The sequence below is a fragment of the Macrotis lagotis genome, chromosome 1, assembly GCF_037893015.1.
Source record: "Macrotis lagotis isolate mMagLag1 chromosome 1, bilby.v1.9.chrom.fasta, whole genome shotgun sequence".
Lineage (NCBI taxonomy): Eukaryota > Metazoa > Chordata > Mammalia > Peramelemorphia > Peramelidae > Macrotis > Macrotis lagotis.
Window position 1 is genome coordinate 331,337,524 of NC_133658.1, and position 17,643 is coordinate 331,355,166.

At 38.3% G+C, this 17,643-nt stretch overlaps 1 protein-coding gene across 2 annotated transcripts in view; it reads right to left on the bottom strand.

Annotated features, from left to right (window-relative positions):
* Positions 1–14,152, bottom strand: part of DAB2IP (DAB2 interacting protein) — a 325,075-nt gene extending 310,923 nt beyond the window's left edge. The window contains exon 1 of one of the 2 annotated variants that reach the window (XM_074211663.1): positions 13,984–14,152. In XM_074211663.1, the coding sequence (XP_074067764.1) occupies positions 13,984–13,986 (3 nt within the window). In that variant the 5' untranslated portion in view covers positions 13,987–14,152. The remainder of the gene's footprint in view (positions 1–13,983) is intronic. The other variant, XM_074211659.1, reaches the window with a different exon arrangement.
* Positions 14,153–17,643: the final 3,491 nt, after the last annotated feature.

The window sequence follows — 17,643 nt, forward strand, 5'->3', positions numbered from 1 at the left end:
GACTCTGGCAAGAATCTTACTAACAATGACTAAAAGAGAAACATCCCTGTGATTGTCATAGAACATTCTATTTCCTTTACCCTTATAGAGATAGACAATGGAAGCATCCTTGAATTATTGGGGGATAACCTCTTCATGTCATATAACCTGGAAAACTTCAGTCAGCTTTTGGATGAGCAATGGACCCCCCACCTTGTAAATCTCAACTGGAATAGAATCAACACTGGTGCTTTGTTACATGAAAGGAACCTAATGGCATTCAAAATCTCTTCTTGAGTTGGAACTTCACCTAGGGTCTGAATTGACTTCAGCTTGAGATAAAAGGTCAATGGCTTCTTCATTGATTGATGACAGTCTGTTAAGAACACTATGGAGGTGTTCAGTCTTTCTGAACATATTTCTAGCATTATGTCCCTATCATTAATCAATATGGCTCCTTCAGAACTGAGCAATTCAGATGCACTATAGAGCTTTGGCCCATAAATATCCCTTAGGATATAATAAAAATTCTTTGTATTGTTATCATCCACATAAAAATGAATTCCATCTGTTTTCTTACTGAGCCATAAGTCCTACATATCTATAAGCTTTCACTTTATTTTTAAAGGAGTTTAATGCTGCCTTCTTAGAAATGGATGATTATTTATCCTGCTGATAAACCCAGTGGAGTTCTCATTTTTCATTAAAAAGCTTCTGTATTTCCCCATCATTTTCATCAAACCAGTCTTGACTTGTGAGTGTTCTGACCCAGAGGAGCAAATGCAGAGCTGCATACCAGATCTCTGAAAGCTGCCCACTCTTTTTCTGCTCCACTGTTGCCATTTGTGTGTTGGCTCAATTTCCTTCCAAGTTAGCAACAAACTGTTCCCACTCAGAGAGAAACTCTAATTTCTTGACATTAATTCTTCTAGTAGTCATTTTACCCTGGGGCTGTTGCTTAGTTGAATGTGAATATCTAGTTTGGAAGGGATAAGTCTGTGATCAGTCCAGCACTCTATACCACCCATTGCCTTCCTCATTCTCACATCCTGGCTGTCCCTTCTCCTTACAATCACATAGTCTAGTAGTTGCCAATATTTGCTGCAAGGGTGCATCCAGGAACTTTAATTGCATTTAGATAAACAAAAGACAGTGTTTATGAGAAAGTCATGAGATGCACAAGTCTTCAGTAGTAGGTGATCACTGTTGTTGCTATTTCCAACTCCACTCCTCCCAAGGATTCCTACCATGTCTAGTAGTCTGAGCCTACTCTAGCATTAAAGTCATGCAGAATTATAAACCTGTCCTCTTTTGGTATATTGATTTTAAGGTCTCCAGATCTTCATACAATTTTTCTTTGACTTCAGGGTTCATCATGGTGGGAGCATAGGCACTGATGATGGTGGCATGGTGTTTTTCTGCAAGTGACAGTCTCATTATCATGAGTCAGTCATTCACTCCTTTTGATAGTCATAATCTAGGTTGACTAGTTTAGTTTTGATTGCATAAACTACCTTAATGCTTTACATCATTCCCTTTTGCTGTGATCAATCCAGGAAAAAATGTATCCTTCTTCAACTTCAGTAAGCTAGTCTTCATTTGCCAACCTTATTTCACTCAGGATTGCTATTTGAATATAATGCCAGCTGAGTTCTCTTGCAACAATAACTGTTAGTCTTTCAGGTCTATTGAATCTTGCATTGTCTATGAGTATGTGCATATTCCATGCACTGATGATGAGTGAAATCTTTTTTGAAGAAATTTTTGTACATTTTTTTGTATTTTCTCTGCAGGGTGGAATCCCGCCTGACACAATAATCAGGTCAGGGTTAGATAAGGAGACAATTTTTAGGATACCTTTTATAGTTCCTTCCTCACACTAGGAGGTGGGTAGTGTGATCCTTCAAAGGGCTGCATAGACACCCTGGAAGCTGCTGAATCTCACTGAATTTCAGTGGGGAAATGACTGTATGACCTGGGCTGCCTGTGTGCAGGATTGTGACTTCAGCTTCTAGTGTGTTCACAACTATTGCTTCATCACTTGCCTGCCACTACAGGACTCTAGGACTGGAATGGGAAAGTAGGATGGGTAATGTCTTTTGATTCATGTGTAAATTGAATTTAAGTGAGGTGAAGCTGCAGGAAGTCATTGGCTTCACTCTCTCTTCCAAAGTTTTCATCAGAGTCAAGACAACTGGTGATGACTTTAGATATAGTAGATTACCTTGGCATCTTCCATGTCTAATCAACTGAGTGCTGCTCATATCCTGCTTCAGCTGCCTTCATTGTATTTGGAAATGAAATGTTCTCATCTATCCATTCCACCAGTGAAAGACGAGTCCTAATATGTTTGGGGTAGATACCTCTTTCCCCCAACTCCCTTGGTTACCTTCAACCTGCTTTAGCCTGCCTGCTGAAATGGTTTCCTGGGGTGTGTCCATAATGCATGTTACAGTTTCTTGGAACCACAGGTGAGTTAGGTGCTCAGGTGGACATCAAAGGTGTAGGAGCAACCCTGAAAAGGGCTTGGCAGCCCTCACACCAGAGGCTTCCTTAAACACACCCTACATCTACACCTATACTATATTATAGGTAATAAGTAATAAAGCCATGACTCCAATAAAAATCTTTTGATTTGAAAACTGGTATTTCCATTACCTGGGCCTCCCATCTAGTCAACTAGACTTAAATCAATTTTTTAAATTTTTTTATTTTTTTTTTAGGTTTTTGCAAGGCAAATGGGGTTAAGTGGCTTGCCCAAGGCCATACAGCTAGGTAATTATTAAGTGTCTGAGGTTGGATTTGAACTCAGGTACTCAGGACTCCAGGGCTTTATCCAGGGCACCACCTAGCTGCCCCTAAATCAATTTATTACTAAATATTTATTAAGCTAATCTCTCAACCTGTTGACTTGATCCAATTTCTCTAGTCTTCTCAAGCAGATTATATATATATATATATATATATATATATATATATATATATATCACTCTTCTCTCCCAAATCTTCAACCTTTTCCTTTCTACTGATTTCTTTTCTGCTGCCTTCAAAAATTCCCATCTCCCCAAACTTAAAAAAACTTTCACCTCACCTCAAGCTATTATACTATATCTTTCCTCTCTTTTTCATCCAAACTCTTTGAAAGCTGTTTATACTTATTGATTCCACTTTCTCTCTTCTTATTCCTTATCCTATTTCAAACTGATTTCCAAATTTATCACTCATTATAAATTCCTCAATAATCTCTTATTTGTTGAGCCCAGTGCTCTTTTCTCAGTCCTCATACTTCCAGATCTGTCTACTACATTTGAGAGTTGACCATTCCTGAATAGTTAAAACTGTCTCCTTTCTGGATTTCCATAATGCTACTCTCTCCTGGTTCTTTTCTTACCTGACTGATCACTCCTGTAACATCTCTTTGCTAAATTCATTCTCTGTATCACAACTCCTGACCTTAGATATTTCCCAAAGTTCTTTCCTGTGCCTTTTTCTCTGCAAACAGTAATCTTGTCATGAGAACAAACTTCATGAGTGAAATTATCATATCTATTCAAATGACTCACAGACCTATTTATCCCACCCAGACTCTTCCCTGAGCATTGATCTTCTATCACCAACTGTTTTTACTCAAACCATATATCTTAAAGACAACTTAAAATTTAGGATGTCCAAAACTTATCTCATTATCTTTCCACAAAACCCTTCCCTCTTCCAATCTTCCCTTTTTCTCTCTGTAAAGCATTACCACCATTCCAATCTCCCAGGTTATAATCTCAGGGCTCAACACATCACTCTCCCTCATCCCATATAATCAATTAATTGACAGTTCTTGACATTTCTATCTCCACATGTCTCAAAGCTCAATCTCTCTACTCAATAGTTATCTACTGAGATTATTGTAATATGTCTCCTAACTGTAATTTGTAGTTTAATTCTCTTACTATTCCAATCCATCCTAAATACTACTGCCAATAATTTCTCTTAAACAGATCTAACCATGTGTTCCTATATTCAATTAACTCTAGTGGTTCTTTGTTATATAGCTCACATAAAATATATTATCTAGTATATTCATCTATTCATCTGTTTAGTTTTCAAAACCCTTCACAGCCTGGTACCAACCTATCCTTCTAAGTCCCCTAGATAGTCCTCTCCTCTTCTGCACTCTGTAATCCAAACAAACTGATCTTCTCTACATTTATTCATGATACTCTATCTCTTCTTGCTGTGCCTTAGCTTTACACATTGCCCAGGACTTGATTATATTTCTGGTTTTAGCCTCATATAGTCTTTCATTATTTCAATATGCTACTCAACTACAACTTCTGAATAAAATCTTTCCAGTTTCTCCCCACTGCCTCCTTGTCAAACTATCTTGCATTTATTCACTTTATAATACAAATATACATGTATATACATTTACATATGCATATAAACATATATGTGAAGGTCAAACACACTCTTATTGTTGTACTTGCCTTGCCCATTTATGTAGGGATTGTTTCATTCTCTTTCTTTGTATTCCCAGAGCCTAGCACTGTTCTTGGCAAGTAGTGAGAGTTTAATGAATGCTTGTTGATTGATTGATTGGACCTCATCACCAACTCCTTTAGTCTTTTTTTTTTGGAGGAGTCAGCAATGGGTGCTTTTATTTTTCTTCTCACTCTTCTCTAACCTCCCCTTCCTGTAATTTGTGGCAGCCCTTGAGAATTCCAAGAGGAAAGAAGAGTCCCTATCTGAGACAGTATTGGCCTGAGGCCAAATCACTCTGGGATATCACTGCTCAAAATAACCTTGCCCTTTAGAGATAGTTCCCTATCCAATTGCAAATCTTTTGCTGCTTACTGTCTCTATCCATGCCAAGGTCTTCTCTACTTTCATGCCCCTTCACTTTCTTCCTTGGGATGCAATTAGAGAATCCTAGAATCCCATAATTGGAAGTTACCCAAGACCTCACTAAGTCTAACTCTTGACCCAAGTAGAATTCCCCTTGACAATATCCTTCATGAGTGGTCATCTAATCTAGTGCTGACTGAGGGTTACTGGAAAAAGTAAATGTTTCTTGCTATGTCTCTCCCTCATACTATCCTTATTTACCCTACAATGGAAGAGTTAGTTGGCTAGTATATTTTTGATTCCTGAAATAATGGGTTTTTGTTGTCATTGTTCAGTCATTCAGTTGTGTCCTACCATCCATGGGATTTTCTTGGCAAAGATACTGAAATGGTTTGCCATTTCTTTTTCCAATGGATTATGACAAACACAAGTTATGGAACTTGCCCAGGGTTACACAAACAATAAGTATCTAAGATTGGATATAAACTCAGGTCTCCTTGACTCCAGATCTTCAACATTCTATCCACCAAGCCATTTAGCTGCTACCAAGGTAAGAAGTAGCAGTATTGTATAGTGGAATATATCACTGGTCTGTCCATGGATTCTAGAGTCAGCTTTGCTAATAGCTCATTATGGGACCTTGGATGAGTCACTCAATTTTTTTAACTCTTATTTTTCCCACTTATAAAATAAGAGATTTGGATCATATAATCTTGAAGGATCTTTCCAGCTATAATATTTTATACATTTTATGTTTCAAGGTACTTTTAAATTCTGAGATTTTGTGTTCTAACATTCTATTATCTGAATCCTCTCCCAGCTTTGACACTCTACAGTCAGCATTCTAATAAGGCCTGATCTTCTGGCTCTAATTTCAGTATTCTTTCTTCTCTACTTCATTGTCTTAAATTGAATAATTCTCTGTACACAGCCAGAAAGGAGAGTGCTGATATTTGTTAAATTCTCATGAATTCATAGAGGCAAGTTGCTTTAAGGTGTTTAACTTTCCCCACCTGTAAAAACAAGCATGTGGTGCAGCTAGGTGGCACAGTGACTAGAGCAGCAGCCCTGGAGTCAGGGGGAGATGAATTCAAATCCAGCCTCAGACATTTAGTAACTGTATGACTATGACTAACCTTAATTGCCTCAAAAAAACTAAAAGCATCAAATTCTCTCTCTCTCTCTCTCTCTCTCTCTCTCTCTCTCTCTCTCTCTCTCCCCTTCACTTTTCCCAGCCAATGAGAAGGTAAGAAAAATGAAACATATTACTAACCTGTATAGTCATTCAAAACAAATTTATACCTTTAAAAGAAAAAGTGAGAAAAAAGAGAAGAATATATGGTCAGTTTGGACTCTAGTTACATCCATTTTTTTAGCTGGAGGAGAACAGCATATTTCATCATTTCATATTTCTTTGGAAATGTGGTTGGTCACTGTGCTGATGAAAATGACTAGGTCTTTTAAAGTTGATTATTTTTACAATATTGCATAAATTATTCTCCTGGTACTGCCCACTTCATTTTGCATCAGTTCATACAAGTCTTCTCAAGTTTTTCCAAAAGTTCCTCTTTTTCATTTTTTAAAATACAATAGTATTCATAAAACTTGTTCAACCCCCCCCCCAATTGATGGGCATCCCCTCATTTTCCAATTCTTTGCTGCCTCTGCTCATATCATGAAGAAAGAGATTTAGAGTTAGAAGAGATCTTAGAAGTTATAAGACTTAACAACAGGAAGGTAACTTAAGAGTCAACAAGTTTAACCCTTTCATTTTACATGAGAGGAAACTGAGGCACTAGAAATTAAAATGACTTTAATTTTAGGGTAATATAGTATCTGAGGCAGGATTTAAGCCCAGGTCTTCCTAACTTGAAAACTAATATTCCTCTATGTCACACCACTTCTCATTCCCCTTGATTATAGGTAAGGAAACTGAGAATCAGAGGGGTGAAATTATTTGTCCTGTATCACCCAGGTAATACATCAGAGCCATTATTTGAACCCAATTCCCAAATTTCAATTCTTTCCATCTAAGCTTCTTTATTATAAGAACAGTGTCATTTTTAAACTTTGTATCAACAATGTCAATCTTAGGATCCTGCATATAATAGACACTTAGTAAGTGTTTCTTGAATTGAATTACTATTCTAGCAACATCCCAATGTTCATTGCCAGCTCTGAGGAGGTCTAAGTAAGGCCTCTTCTAGCTATGACATCCTGAATTCTAATATTTTGTGTCTGTGAGCTCCTGGAGTTGTACAGACTGTAAATGATACTGTAATTAACAGGTATCATACCTGTCTATTTAAAAAAACTCTTTCCTTTGTTCTCATTGGAAGTTTGAAGATGCTGATTATCTCCTTTGAGACATCTGGAGTTTCCTGACTGAAAGAAGTAATATTGTTGTTTCCTTTGTCATTTCATGGAAATATTTCTGGTCCTATTTATCATATATGTGTGTTCTTCCCCCATAATTTTTTGTGGACTTCTCTTTCTTGAGTCCTAGGCAAAAATGGGAAGAGAAACAGTATGATATGGTGGAAGGAAATTACTGGAATTATTAACTAGAAGATTTGAGTTCAAATCTTGGATCCTTGAAGCTGTGCAACAGTGATCAAGGCTTTCCCTCTCTCTGGCAAAAGGAATATGCATTTATAAAGTACCAGCAATGTTTCAAGCACTGTGCTAAGTGCATCACAATTGTGACCTCATTTACCATGACAACAATCCTGCAAGATAGACATTATTATTATTTCCTATTTTACAGTTGAAGAAATTGAGATAAATAGGGTAAGTGATTTACTCACAGTGCTAGTAAGGGTTTGAACTCAGGTCTTCCTGACTTCAAGCCCAGAACTTAAATCGCTGTACTACCTAGATGGCTCTGGGCTTCAATTCACTCATTTGTATAAATTGAGATAATAATAGTTTCTCAGTCTACTTCCCAGGATATTTTAGGGATCATATAAGAGAACAAGGGAGAAAACACTTTGGGGAAAAATTACCATTCAGATTTGAGGAATAATAAATAGATACAAGGGAGGCAAATGTCTGGACTCAGGGTGTTCTATTATAGTCTATCTGTAAACTTGGAAAAAGTCAGGCCTTTCTGGACCTCAGTTTCCTTGTCTGCAACATGTAGGAGATGAAGGGGCAGGTAGGTGGTGCAGTGGATAGAGCACTGGCCCTGGAGTCAGAAGGACCTGAGATCAAAGGTAGCCTCAGACACTTAGTAATTACCTAACTGTGTGACCTTGGGCAAATCACTTAATTGGAAAGCCTTGTAAAAACAAAATGAAACACATGTAGAAGATGAACTTTCAGGTGTCTAAGGTCCCTTCTATATCTTATGAAAATACTAGTAATAGGTTATAAAGAGGCAAATTTTGATTTGTTTTATTTAGGTTTTTTTTTTTTTGGCAAGGCAATGGAGTTAAGTGACTTGCCAAAGGCCACACAGCTAGGTAATTATTAAGTCTCTGAGTCCGGATTTGAACTCAGGTCCTCCTGACTCCAGGGCCCGTGCTCTATCCACTGTGCCACCTAGCCACCCCCTTGATTTGTTTTAATGCAAAAATACCTAATAATTAGAACTATCTTAAAATGCATTAGGAAACCTGAAGTACTTTCCCATCACTGCATGACCACTTGTTGATAAGGGATTCTCTTTGTAATTCTCTAACACTGCTTATCTAACACCATCCAGTGATATGTCTGCTAAAGTTATGAGTTCTCTGTTAAAGGGGATATTCAAAACAAAACTGTTGAATGTATCCTAGATAAGTTTCATTAATCTAATATGGCATTGACCAAATGATCACTGAAGTTGTCTCCAGCTCTAAGATTCCCTGGATGTACTAAGTTACCAAAATGAAAGAGAAAATGGACTTATTGTAGTCTAGGGCAACAACTTCTATGTCATTTCCTCAAAGTCAATGCATCTTTGCCCACCTCTGATTACTCATTCCCAAAAGGACTTTCTTCTACTCCAGCCTCATTTATCCTTTATAGAATTCACTTTTACCATATACCGTCATCAGAATTTCAGGGACTAGGCAAGAAATCAGGAAAGATAGTTCAAATTGCTTTAAAATTTGCTCAGTGAATTTTATCTGATTGGTTCCTGGATAAATAAGGATTTTTGCTTTCTCCTTTCTTTCCCTCTCACCCTCCCAATTCAATAAAGATAACTAAAAGAATGTAGAACATCCAAAAAAGAGAAGATAGAATATATAGGAGTAAGAAGAACTAGGTCCTAGTCTCAGGATTTAATCAGTTTTCCATGTGATCTTGCCAATGGGACTTTCTTTTTCACCTCAGTGTCCCTATCTAGAAATGGAAAACAATACTCTACTTCCAATACTCTGAAGTGATCAATCAAAGAAGATAAGGAATAAGGAATTAGAATCCATTATCACAGGCAAATGTGGTAGGGGAACCTGGAGAAGAGATGATTTAGGGGATACTTTTCCTTTCTGTCTTCAGATATAGGAAGTGCCACCCTACTGAAAGATGCAACTTCATTGTTGGAGAGTTCTACTTGGTCCAAAGAATGGAACTAGGAAGAATAGATAGAAGTTGTAGAGAGAAGATTTAAACAATCTATAAGAACAAACTTTCCAACAGAGCAAGTAGTCTCAGAGTGAATACAATATCCTACAATGTAGTGTCTTCCTCATCCCTGGATGTCTTCAAGTGAAATTTAGATAGCTACTTGTCAGAAAAGCCCTGAATAAGTTTCAGTAGTAGATCCTCTCTAACTCTCAGACTATAATTCTACTGAATGATGTTGTTGTAAGGATTTAATGAAACAAGGAATATAAAACATTATAAAAGCATTAATTATTATTGTTAAGACCTGGAAGAAGAATCATGGTCAGGAGTTAGTGAATAATAATACTTTTCATTTCTTTACTGCTTTAAGATTTACTGATTATTTTCTGCACAACAGTCCTATGAGAGCAAGTAATAGAAGTATTATTATTCCAGTTTTACAGATGAGAAAACTGGGCTTCAGAAAGATTAAATCCTCTCCACATGGTTACATGGTATCTGAGATAGCTTTCATACCTACATCTCATTTCAACAGACACTTATTAAGGATCTATTATTTGGAAGACCCTGTACTAAACAATGAGTACATAAAGGAAAAAAAAGATAGTTGCCCTCAAGAAGCTTACATCCAATTGGGGAGGGGTAGCAATAATATAAGTAAACACAAAAATATATTAAAATAACTGCAGACGTAACTTGGACGTGGGGCAGTAATAACTTGGGGTCTTGGTAAAGCAGACTTGTAGGAAGGGGCACTTGAACTGAGCCTTAAAGGTTCATGAGGGTTCCAAGAAGTAGAGGTGAGGAAGGAAGGCATTTCACACAGTAAGAGCAGCCTGTACAAAGTCAGAGAAGTGAGAGATGGAATGAATGTCTTGTTCAGGAAAAAGCAAATAGGTCAGTTTGGCTAGAATACATGAAGGCAAGTAATGCATAATCAGTCTAGAAAGATAGTCTGGAGCCAGACTGTGAAGGACTTAAAATGCCAAACAGAGGAGTCTGTATTTTATCCTAAAGGCACTGAAAACCTCTTGATCAAGGGAGTATCACAGTCAGATCTGTGCTTCAAGAATATCAGTCTGGCAGATGTGTGAAGGATGGATTGGAGAGACAGGGTGCAGGGAGACCAATTAAGAGGCTATTGTCATAATCCAAGTCAAAGGTGATGCAGGCCTGGATTGGAGCTGTTGTGGTGTGAGTGGAGAAAAAGAAATGGATGCATAAGATGTTTTGGAGGTGGAACTGAAAAAACATATTTACTAATTGGATATAGAAAAGTCAAAAATTGAGGATGGGGGTGGCTAGGTGGTGCAGTGGATAGAGAACCGGCCCTGGAGTCAGGAGTACCTGAGTTCAAATCTGGCCTCAGACTTAATAATTACCTAGCTGTGTGGCCTTGGGCAAGCCACTTAAACCTATTGACTTGCAAAAAAAAAATTGAGAATGACTCTGAAGTTACAAAATCTGGACTAGAAGAATGATATTGCACTCATCAGAAGACCATTCTTGATTCCAAGTCTAGCACACATGACCTTAGACCAAATTACTCTAATATTGTTGTTCCAGATAGGAAAACAGGAGCTAGAATTTGAGAAATAAATCCAGGAAATAACATTTTTATACTTAATATATGCATAGAATCTTTGGTTTGCAAAGCACTTTACAAATATCATCTTATTTTGTCCTCAAAATGATCCTGAAAATAGGTATATTATTATCCTTATATTACATATGAAGAGGTTAGATGACTTATCCAGAATCAAATAGCTAATAAAATGTCTGGCATCACATTCAAAGTGTTACCTGCCTGGTAGGTATAAAAATATGAGTGAGGGAGTTTATGTAGCAAGGAGATCACATATCCCTAGGAAGTTTACTAGGAAATTAATAGTCATAAGGCCAGTGAACTACATGAAGAGACCTTGATTAGTAAGTAGTCAGAACCAAATGAAAAATAGACTCTAATAGACTATATGAAGGCATCAGAACCAAAGCACAGATAATTTAGGCAAAATGAGCCACAAATTTACCATTTTCATATCCATTGTCTCATTTGATTCTTGTTGTCATTTTACAGATGAAATTGAGACTTAGAGAAGATGATTAGATGTAGTTCCCAAAAGTGATTTTAGAGATCAAGAAGTTCAATGCCTTTATTTTTCAGAGGAATTCTAACATCCCTTTCAGCTATAATCTCTATAATACTTGGAGACTATTCCCCTATTTTCCATGGATTGGCCTTCAAGGAGATGTTGCCTGGTGACCCATGGTAAGTTAGTGAACTGTGTTGATGATGATCATGGTGGGGCATCTTCATAAAGCTTTCTTCCTCAAAAAAAAGATTAATTTCTCATGCTTCTGTGGGGACCTCAGATCCAAAGATTCAAGATCATAGTCTTTGGAGAAGGAAATATGTTTGGAACCTTCCCAGAGTTTCAGAATCTCAGAGCTTGAAAGGAACCTCCAAATCCAACTAATCCAACTTATAATCAATAAAAACTTCTTTTACAATACCCTTGAGGAAAGGTCATTTGACTTCTGCTTCAGTGCCTCAAATAACTCCTCTAAAGACATTGCCTGTCTATCTGAGGGGAAAAGACGAATGAACTGCTCCCCCTGAACCACAAGCTGATCTAGTAAGTGATGACAGGAGTCCTTCCCTTCAACAATCTCTTGGAAAATAAGAGATTCTTAAGTCACATTTTCCTATAGCCTCAGCTACTTTCTTTGTATGCCCCAGAAACCTTGGTGGTAGCAGTGGCAGCAGAGTCCAGTCCTCACTATGACTCTCTCCCTTGGAATACTACACTTTCTATGAGGAAGGAAGCATAGTCTTGACTTTGTGCCCAGACAGGCCTGAAGGAGCCAGCCGTCAGTAGGGAAAGTTTAAATAAAGGGCAGTGTCCAACCCTAACCATGCCTGACTCTGGACTGACAGTGTAGAATATCAAGTGGTATCCCTGGCACATGTATGTGGGGACTTCATTCCTTTTCAGAATTCCAGGTTCAATCTTCTCTGAAGTCAATCTATGATGTTTTCTTACTATGATTTCAACCAAACTGATGGGAAGAGACCACCTGTACCCACAGGAACTGGCTGTTCTTTACTCATAACTCTAGGACATATTTTGACCATTTCCTTAATCATAGGTTAGAATAAAAGAGTTCAAAGGGACATCAGGATATAACATGTTAAGACATAGAACATTAAAGTTGGAAAACATATTAGAGACCATCAGAGACCATCTAGTACATTTTATATATATGAGAAAACAAGCTTACAAATGGGAGGTGACTTTTTCTAGGTCACTGAAGCAATACATAACAGAGATTCAAGACCAAGTCCTCTGACTCCAAATATAGTGCTCAGTTCCCTATATTGGGTGAACTAATCTCTCAAAGTCACACTTTAAAAGAAATTTTTATGCAAAGTCTTATCCTTCCTAGGTTCTAAGTTTCCTTATCTTTAAAACAAGGAGTTTGGACTTTAAATGATATGAGTTTCCTTTTAGCTTTAAATTTGTGATCTTAGGAACCTAGGTTCTGAAGTGGTTAAAAACCTGCCTATGGCTCAAGGGTCATGAACAACTTTTCCACAAGCCTTGGGAAAAGGGGCTCTGGTTACTACATTAAGCCAAGGCAACTTAGCCTACAACAACGCACAACATTTTGTGGTTCTGTAAACCCCGGGAATGCTTTCAGTTTTGAACTGTGGACCTTAATTACAGGGCATATTCATTCCGTCTCCATCTAAATTTATCTACAATTCTATCACTAATTAAATTACTTACAGGATTGCATTCCAGCATTGAGCTCTGTGTAAGAGAGAAAGGGGAGTACTCAAAACACTTTTCTCTTGGTGGGGGGTATCGGGAGAGAGGGCTGGGAGAGTTCAGAAAGTTGCTTCCTTTTCTTCTTTGCCAAAACAAAGCCAGAAGCAACCTTCACAATACAAACCTTCTCCCTCCTTTCCTTTATTCTTCTTCCTTTTCTCTGTCCTCCATTCCCAGCCCAGAGCTTGTATAATATAGAGTGTATAAGTTGCCTGGTTTGTAGACTCATAGAAGACACAGAGAGAGTGTCAAATGGGAAAGTACTTTGAATTTGTAAAGGATCTTAGAAAATTAAATATTAGAGCTAGAAAAGACTTAAGAATTTAGAATGACAGAGCTGGAAAGAACCTCAGAACATATATGTGAGTTGGAAGTGATTCTATTGATTTCCTAACATAGTTTCCCCCACCCACCCCAAAGCACTTGAAGTTATATAATGAGTTTGTGGAAGAGTCAAGAACAGAATCCAGGTCCCCTTACTCCTAATTCAATGTGCTCTATCAGGGTCCAGGACCCTAAACTGTGTACCAATGTGGTCCCAAGAATTGTCCATGGAACTTCTTTCATTTGCTCCAGAGAAACAGATTTGGGAGGTCCAATGAAGTGCATCAGTACTCCCTGCCAATTCCTTCTGCTAAGAGGAACAACCTATTTTCCTCCTTCCATCCCCCTATGCCAGCCTGCTCTGCCTATCTCCCTGCTCTCGACTTCCTGAGTAGGCTTACCAACCTCACAACACTTTCTCCTTTGAACCCCGAAGGAGTGAGATTGCACTACTTACCATGGAAGTCGCCTTGATACAAGAGGGAGTCTGGATCCATCACTCTAGGTCCTACATGTGGTTCTCCATGCACAAAGCTGGCAGTGATCTGACCCAGCTTCACCTGATTTATGAATTAGTCCTGCTTCCCTCTGAGAGAAACTGGCTTTCTCTTTTTCGATTTCAGACTGACTGCCTTTCCAAGTAGATGACTAGGTCTCACTGCACGCAGGCCCCTTTCCAACCTTCTTCTTAATGCAGTATATTTAAAGTAGCAGTAGCCTTTTTTTCCCCTTTCCTTTCCCCTACAGTCAGGCTGGAAACATTAGAAGCAGGATCAGAGCTGACAGAGAGAGGCTAAAATAGGAAGGCCCTCTGAGGAAGGGCCTGCAGGCCAAGCTTTGGAGTTCCCTATGGTCTCAAAAATTTTGTGGAATTACAAGTTGGAAGAGAAAGGAAGGAAGAGAGAAAGAGAGAAAAAAGAGAAAGGAAGGAAGGGAGAAAGAGGAAAGAAATGGAGAAGGGAAGAAAAAGAAAGAAAAAGAAAGAAAGAAAGAAAGAAAGAAAGAAAGAAAGAAAGAAAGAAAGAAAGAAAGAAAGAAAGGAAGGAAGGAAGGAAGGAAGGAAGGAAGAAAGAGAAAAAAGAGAAAGTAAAGAAGGAAAAAAGAAAAGGAGGGAGGGAGGAAGAGGGATCAAGAGAGAAAAGAAGAAAGAGAGAAAAGGAAAAGAAAGAGGTAAGGAAAGAAATTAGGACCGATATCTGAAAGAGATCTGGGGAACTGTTGTTCTGAGTACCTGGAACTAGGGATAGGCAAGGCAGACAAATCCCAGGGAATAACACGGGTGTGTGTGTGTGTGTGTGTGTGTGTGAGAGAGAGAGAGAGAGAGAGAGAGAGAGAGAGAGAGAGAGAGATTGAACACACACCAAGGGACATTTCTTAATATGATTTTTTATAAAGATACATATTTTTCATAACACAAAATCCTACCATCCATGATTATATAGAGATTGATTTTGTGATAAGTCAAGAAGCATGTGTTAGAATGAAGGTTTAAATCTTCTAGGTTTGCAAAACTTGTTCAGGTACACAAATGACTGGTCCTGGCCCTGACTGCACAAGAGCCACATTGGAAAATTTAGCCCTGGAGAAGTCCTGTCTGACTTATAAAGAGAAAATATACTAGATCTCTGTACCCTTAGTTGGAATCTGGATGGACAGATGATTTCTGTATAGATACTGATGGGACTAGATTCTCTCTAAAGTCTCTTTCAGTTAGTTGTGAGAGTCTGGTATTCTCTGTTTTCAAGTTAATTCTCCAAGGGCTTTCCCAACTCTAACAGACTTTATTCTATAATGATAATGATGATGATAATAATAATAATAATAATAATAATAATAATAGTTGTTACTTCCACAGCACTTTCAAGTTTAAAAAACACATTCCTCACAACCTGTGAAGTAGATAGTACAAAGATTGTTATACCTATTTTACACATGCACACATTGAGGCCCGGGGAAGTATCATACAAGTAATGTGTACCAGATATGTTAAGATTTGAATAAATGTCTCCTTACTTTAAACCAGACACTTATGTTCTTACACTGTATTTGCTAAAGTTCCTTCCAGATCTGAAGCTATATACCTTGTAGTAATTGTCATCTTAGTTTAGAAAGAAAAGGAAGAGAAAAAGAGGAAAGAAAGGGAGAGAGAGAGAGAGAGAGAGAAGGGAGGGGAGGAGATAAGGGAAAGAAAGAAAGGAAAGAAAAGAAAGAAAGGAAAAAGAAGGGAAGATGGGAGGGAGTAAGAGAAAGGGGGACTAAGGAAGAAAGAAAAAGTAAAAAGAGAAAGAAGAGGAAGGAGCAAAGAAGTGCATTCCACTGTACAACCACCCCATACACTTTCATTCACTCTAAGCATGTCCTTGGAATAGCAATGCCTCACATCTACATGGAACTTTCTACTCACTAGATCACTTTGATACCATACTCTATGGAATCTTCATACCTTTATAGGATTTGTCTGAGCAAAAAAAAGCAGGGATTATTATTCCCATTTTACAATTTAATAAAATTGAGACCCAGGGAAGAAATGTAACTTGCCCAAAGTCACATAGCAAAGTTAGTGGGGAACTGAGTAAGAAGTCAGTCATCTTCTATTGTTTCACACTGCCTCTTAAGACACCAAAGGAAGACCATCTCAGAGACTCCCAAGGGGAACAAGAGACAAATCTTGGTTATGAAAGGGGTATAGGTGGAGTGGGAAAGAAACTTTTTGTTTTCTCAATCCTTAAACAGATGATTTTATGATGATCACATCACATTTCTTCATTCTAATTGAAACACTGTCTTATTATTTCAGCCAGTGCTTAGTTTTAGTCAGTGCTCTTACTTCAGTATGGAATTGGGAAAACGGGGTACATCTGAGAAGAGGCTTCCGTGGTCCCCATGCTTGAACTGAAGAATTAGTTTATCTTCAGATCCAGGAACAGGGGCAAGGCAAAGCAGACAAATGTTCAAAGGGTTTCATATATACATATTCATGTGTATGAGCATACCGAGGGACATTTTTTAGTATAACAAATAGTGGTACCTATTTTTCATATGAGAATATATAGCCCTTCAAGACAGTAGGAATTGATTTTGTGGCAAATGTAATGGGATGACCCTGCACTGGGAGCCTGGGGACTTGGCTTCTAATCTTGGTTCCCTTACTGATTTTCTGTATGACCCTGAGCAAGTCACTTCTTCCCTTTAATCTTAGCAATTGTCAGGGAGTGTGTCTGCCCCCCAAAAAGGATTCCTGAATTGCTGTGATGCTCTGTCTTTTTAAGAATCATCTCTCGGACTGATCCCAAAATAGCCACCGGCCGCCTACGTGGAACAAAGCCCACACGAGAAGGTTCCTTCTCCCCCCAGCCCAGCTTCCACATTCTTCCTCGGCTTTAATTACACAGAGGCATTTTTCCAGCCTGGCTGCCTATTATCCAAGCTCAACTGCATCTCCAAATGTGATTGATGCAGTGGTGGGGGAGGTTCCTCCTGCCTGTTCTCAGCTCATCTAGGCCTAGGATTTAGGAAAACCTTTTACCCCAACCTAGCCTTTCTTGATTCTTCCCAAACTAACTGGCAGGAGGGGGAGAGAAATCAACTGTGTACCCTGGAGTGCTATCACTGTAACATCTCCACTTGCCAGAAAGAAGACAAAAAAATAAATCTGTAAAATCAGAGGACTAGATAGATGAGCCTTGGAAGTTCCTTCTAAAACTAATGATTTACATTCTAAATTCCCTTCTAACTCTAAGCCTATGCTTTAAGGACCTTCCATCTCTATATTCTAAAAGTTCCTTCTACCAACCTATGTTCTGAAGTTTCTTCCATCTCTAATATTCTATTTTCTAGGAACTGAGGTCCATGATTTTATATTCTGAAATTTTATTCCATTTTATTTTGTTGGACAATAAATATTCATCATCTTAGGGGGCAGCCCTTTCCCCCTTTTTGTTTTTGTTTTTTTTTTTTGAGGTTTTTGCAAGGCAATGGGGTTAAGTGGCTTGCCCGAGGCCACACGGCTAGGTAATAAGTGTCTGAGACCAGATTTGAACCCAGGTACTCCTGACTCCAGGGCCGGTGCTTTATCCACTGCACCACCTAGCTGTCCCCTTTCCCCCTTTTTAAGTGG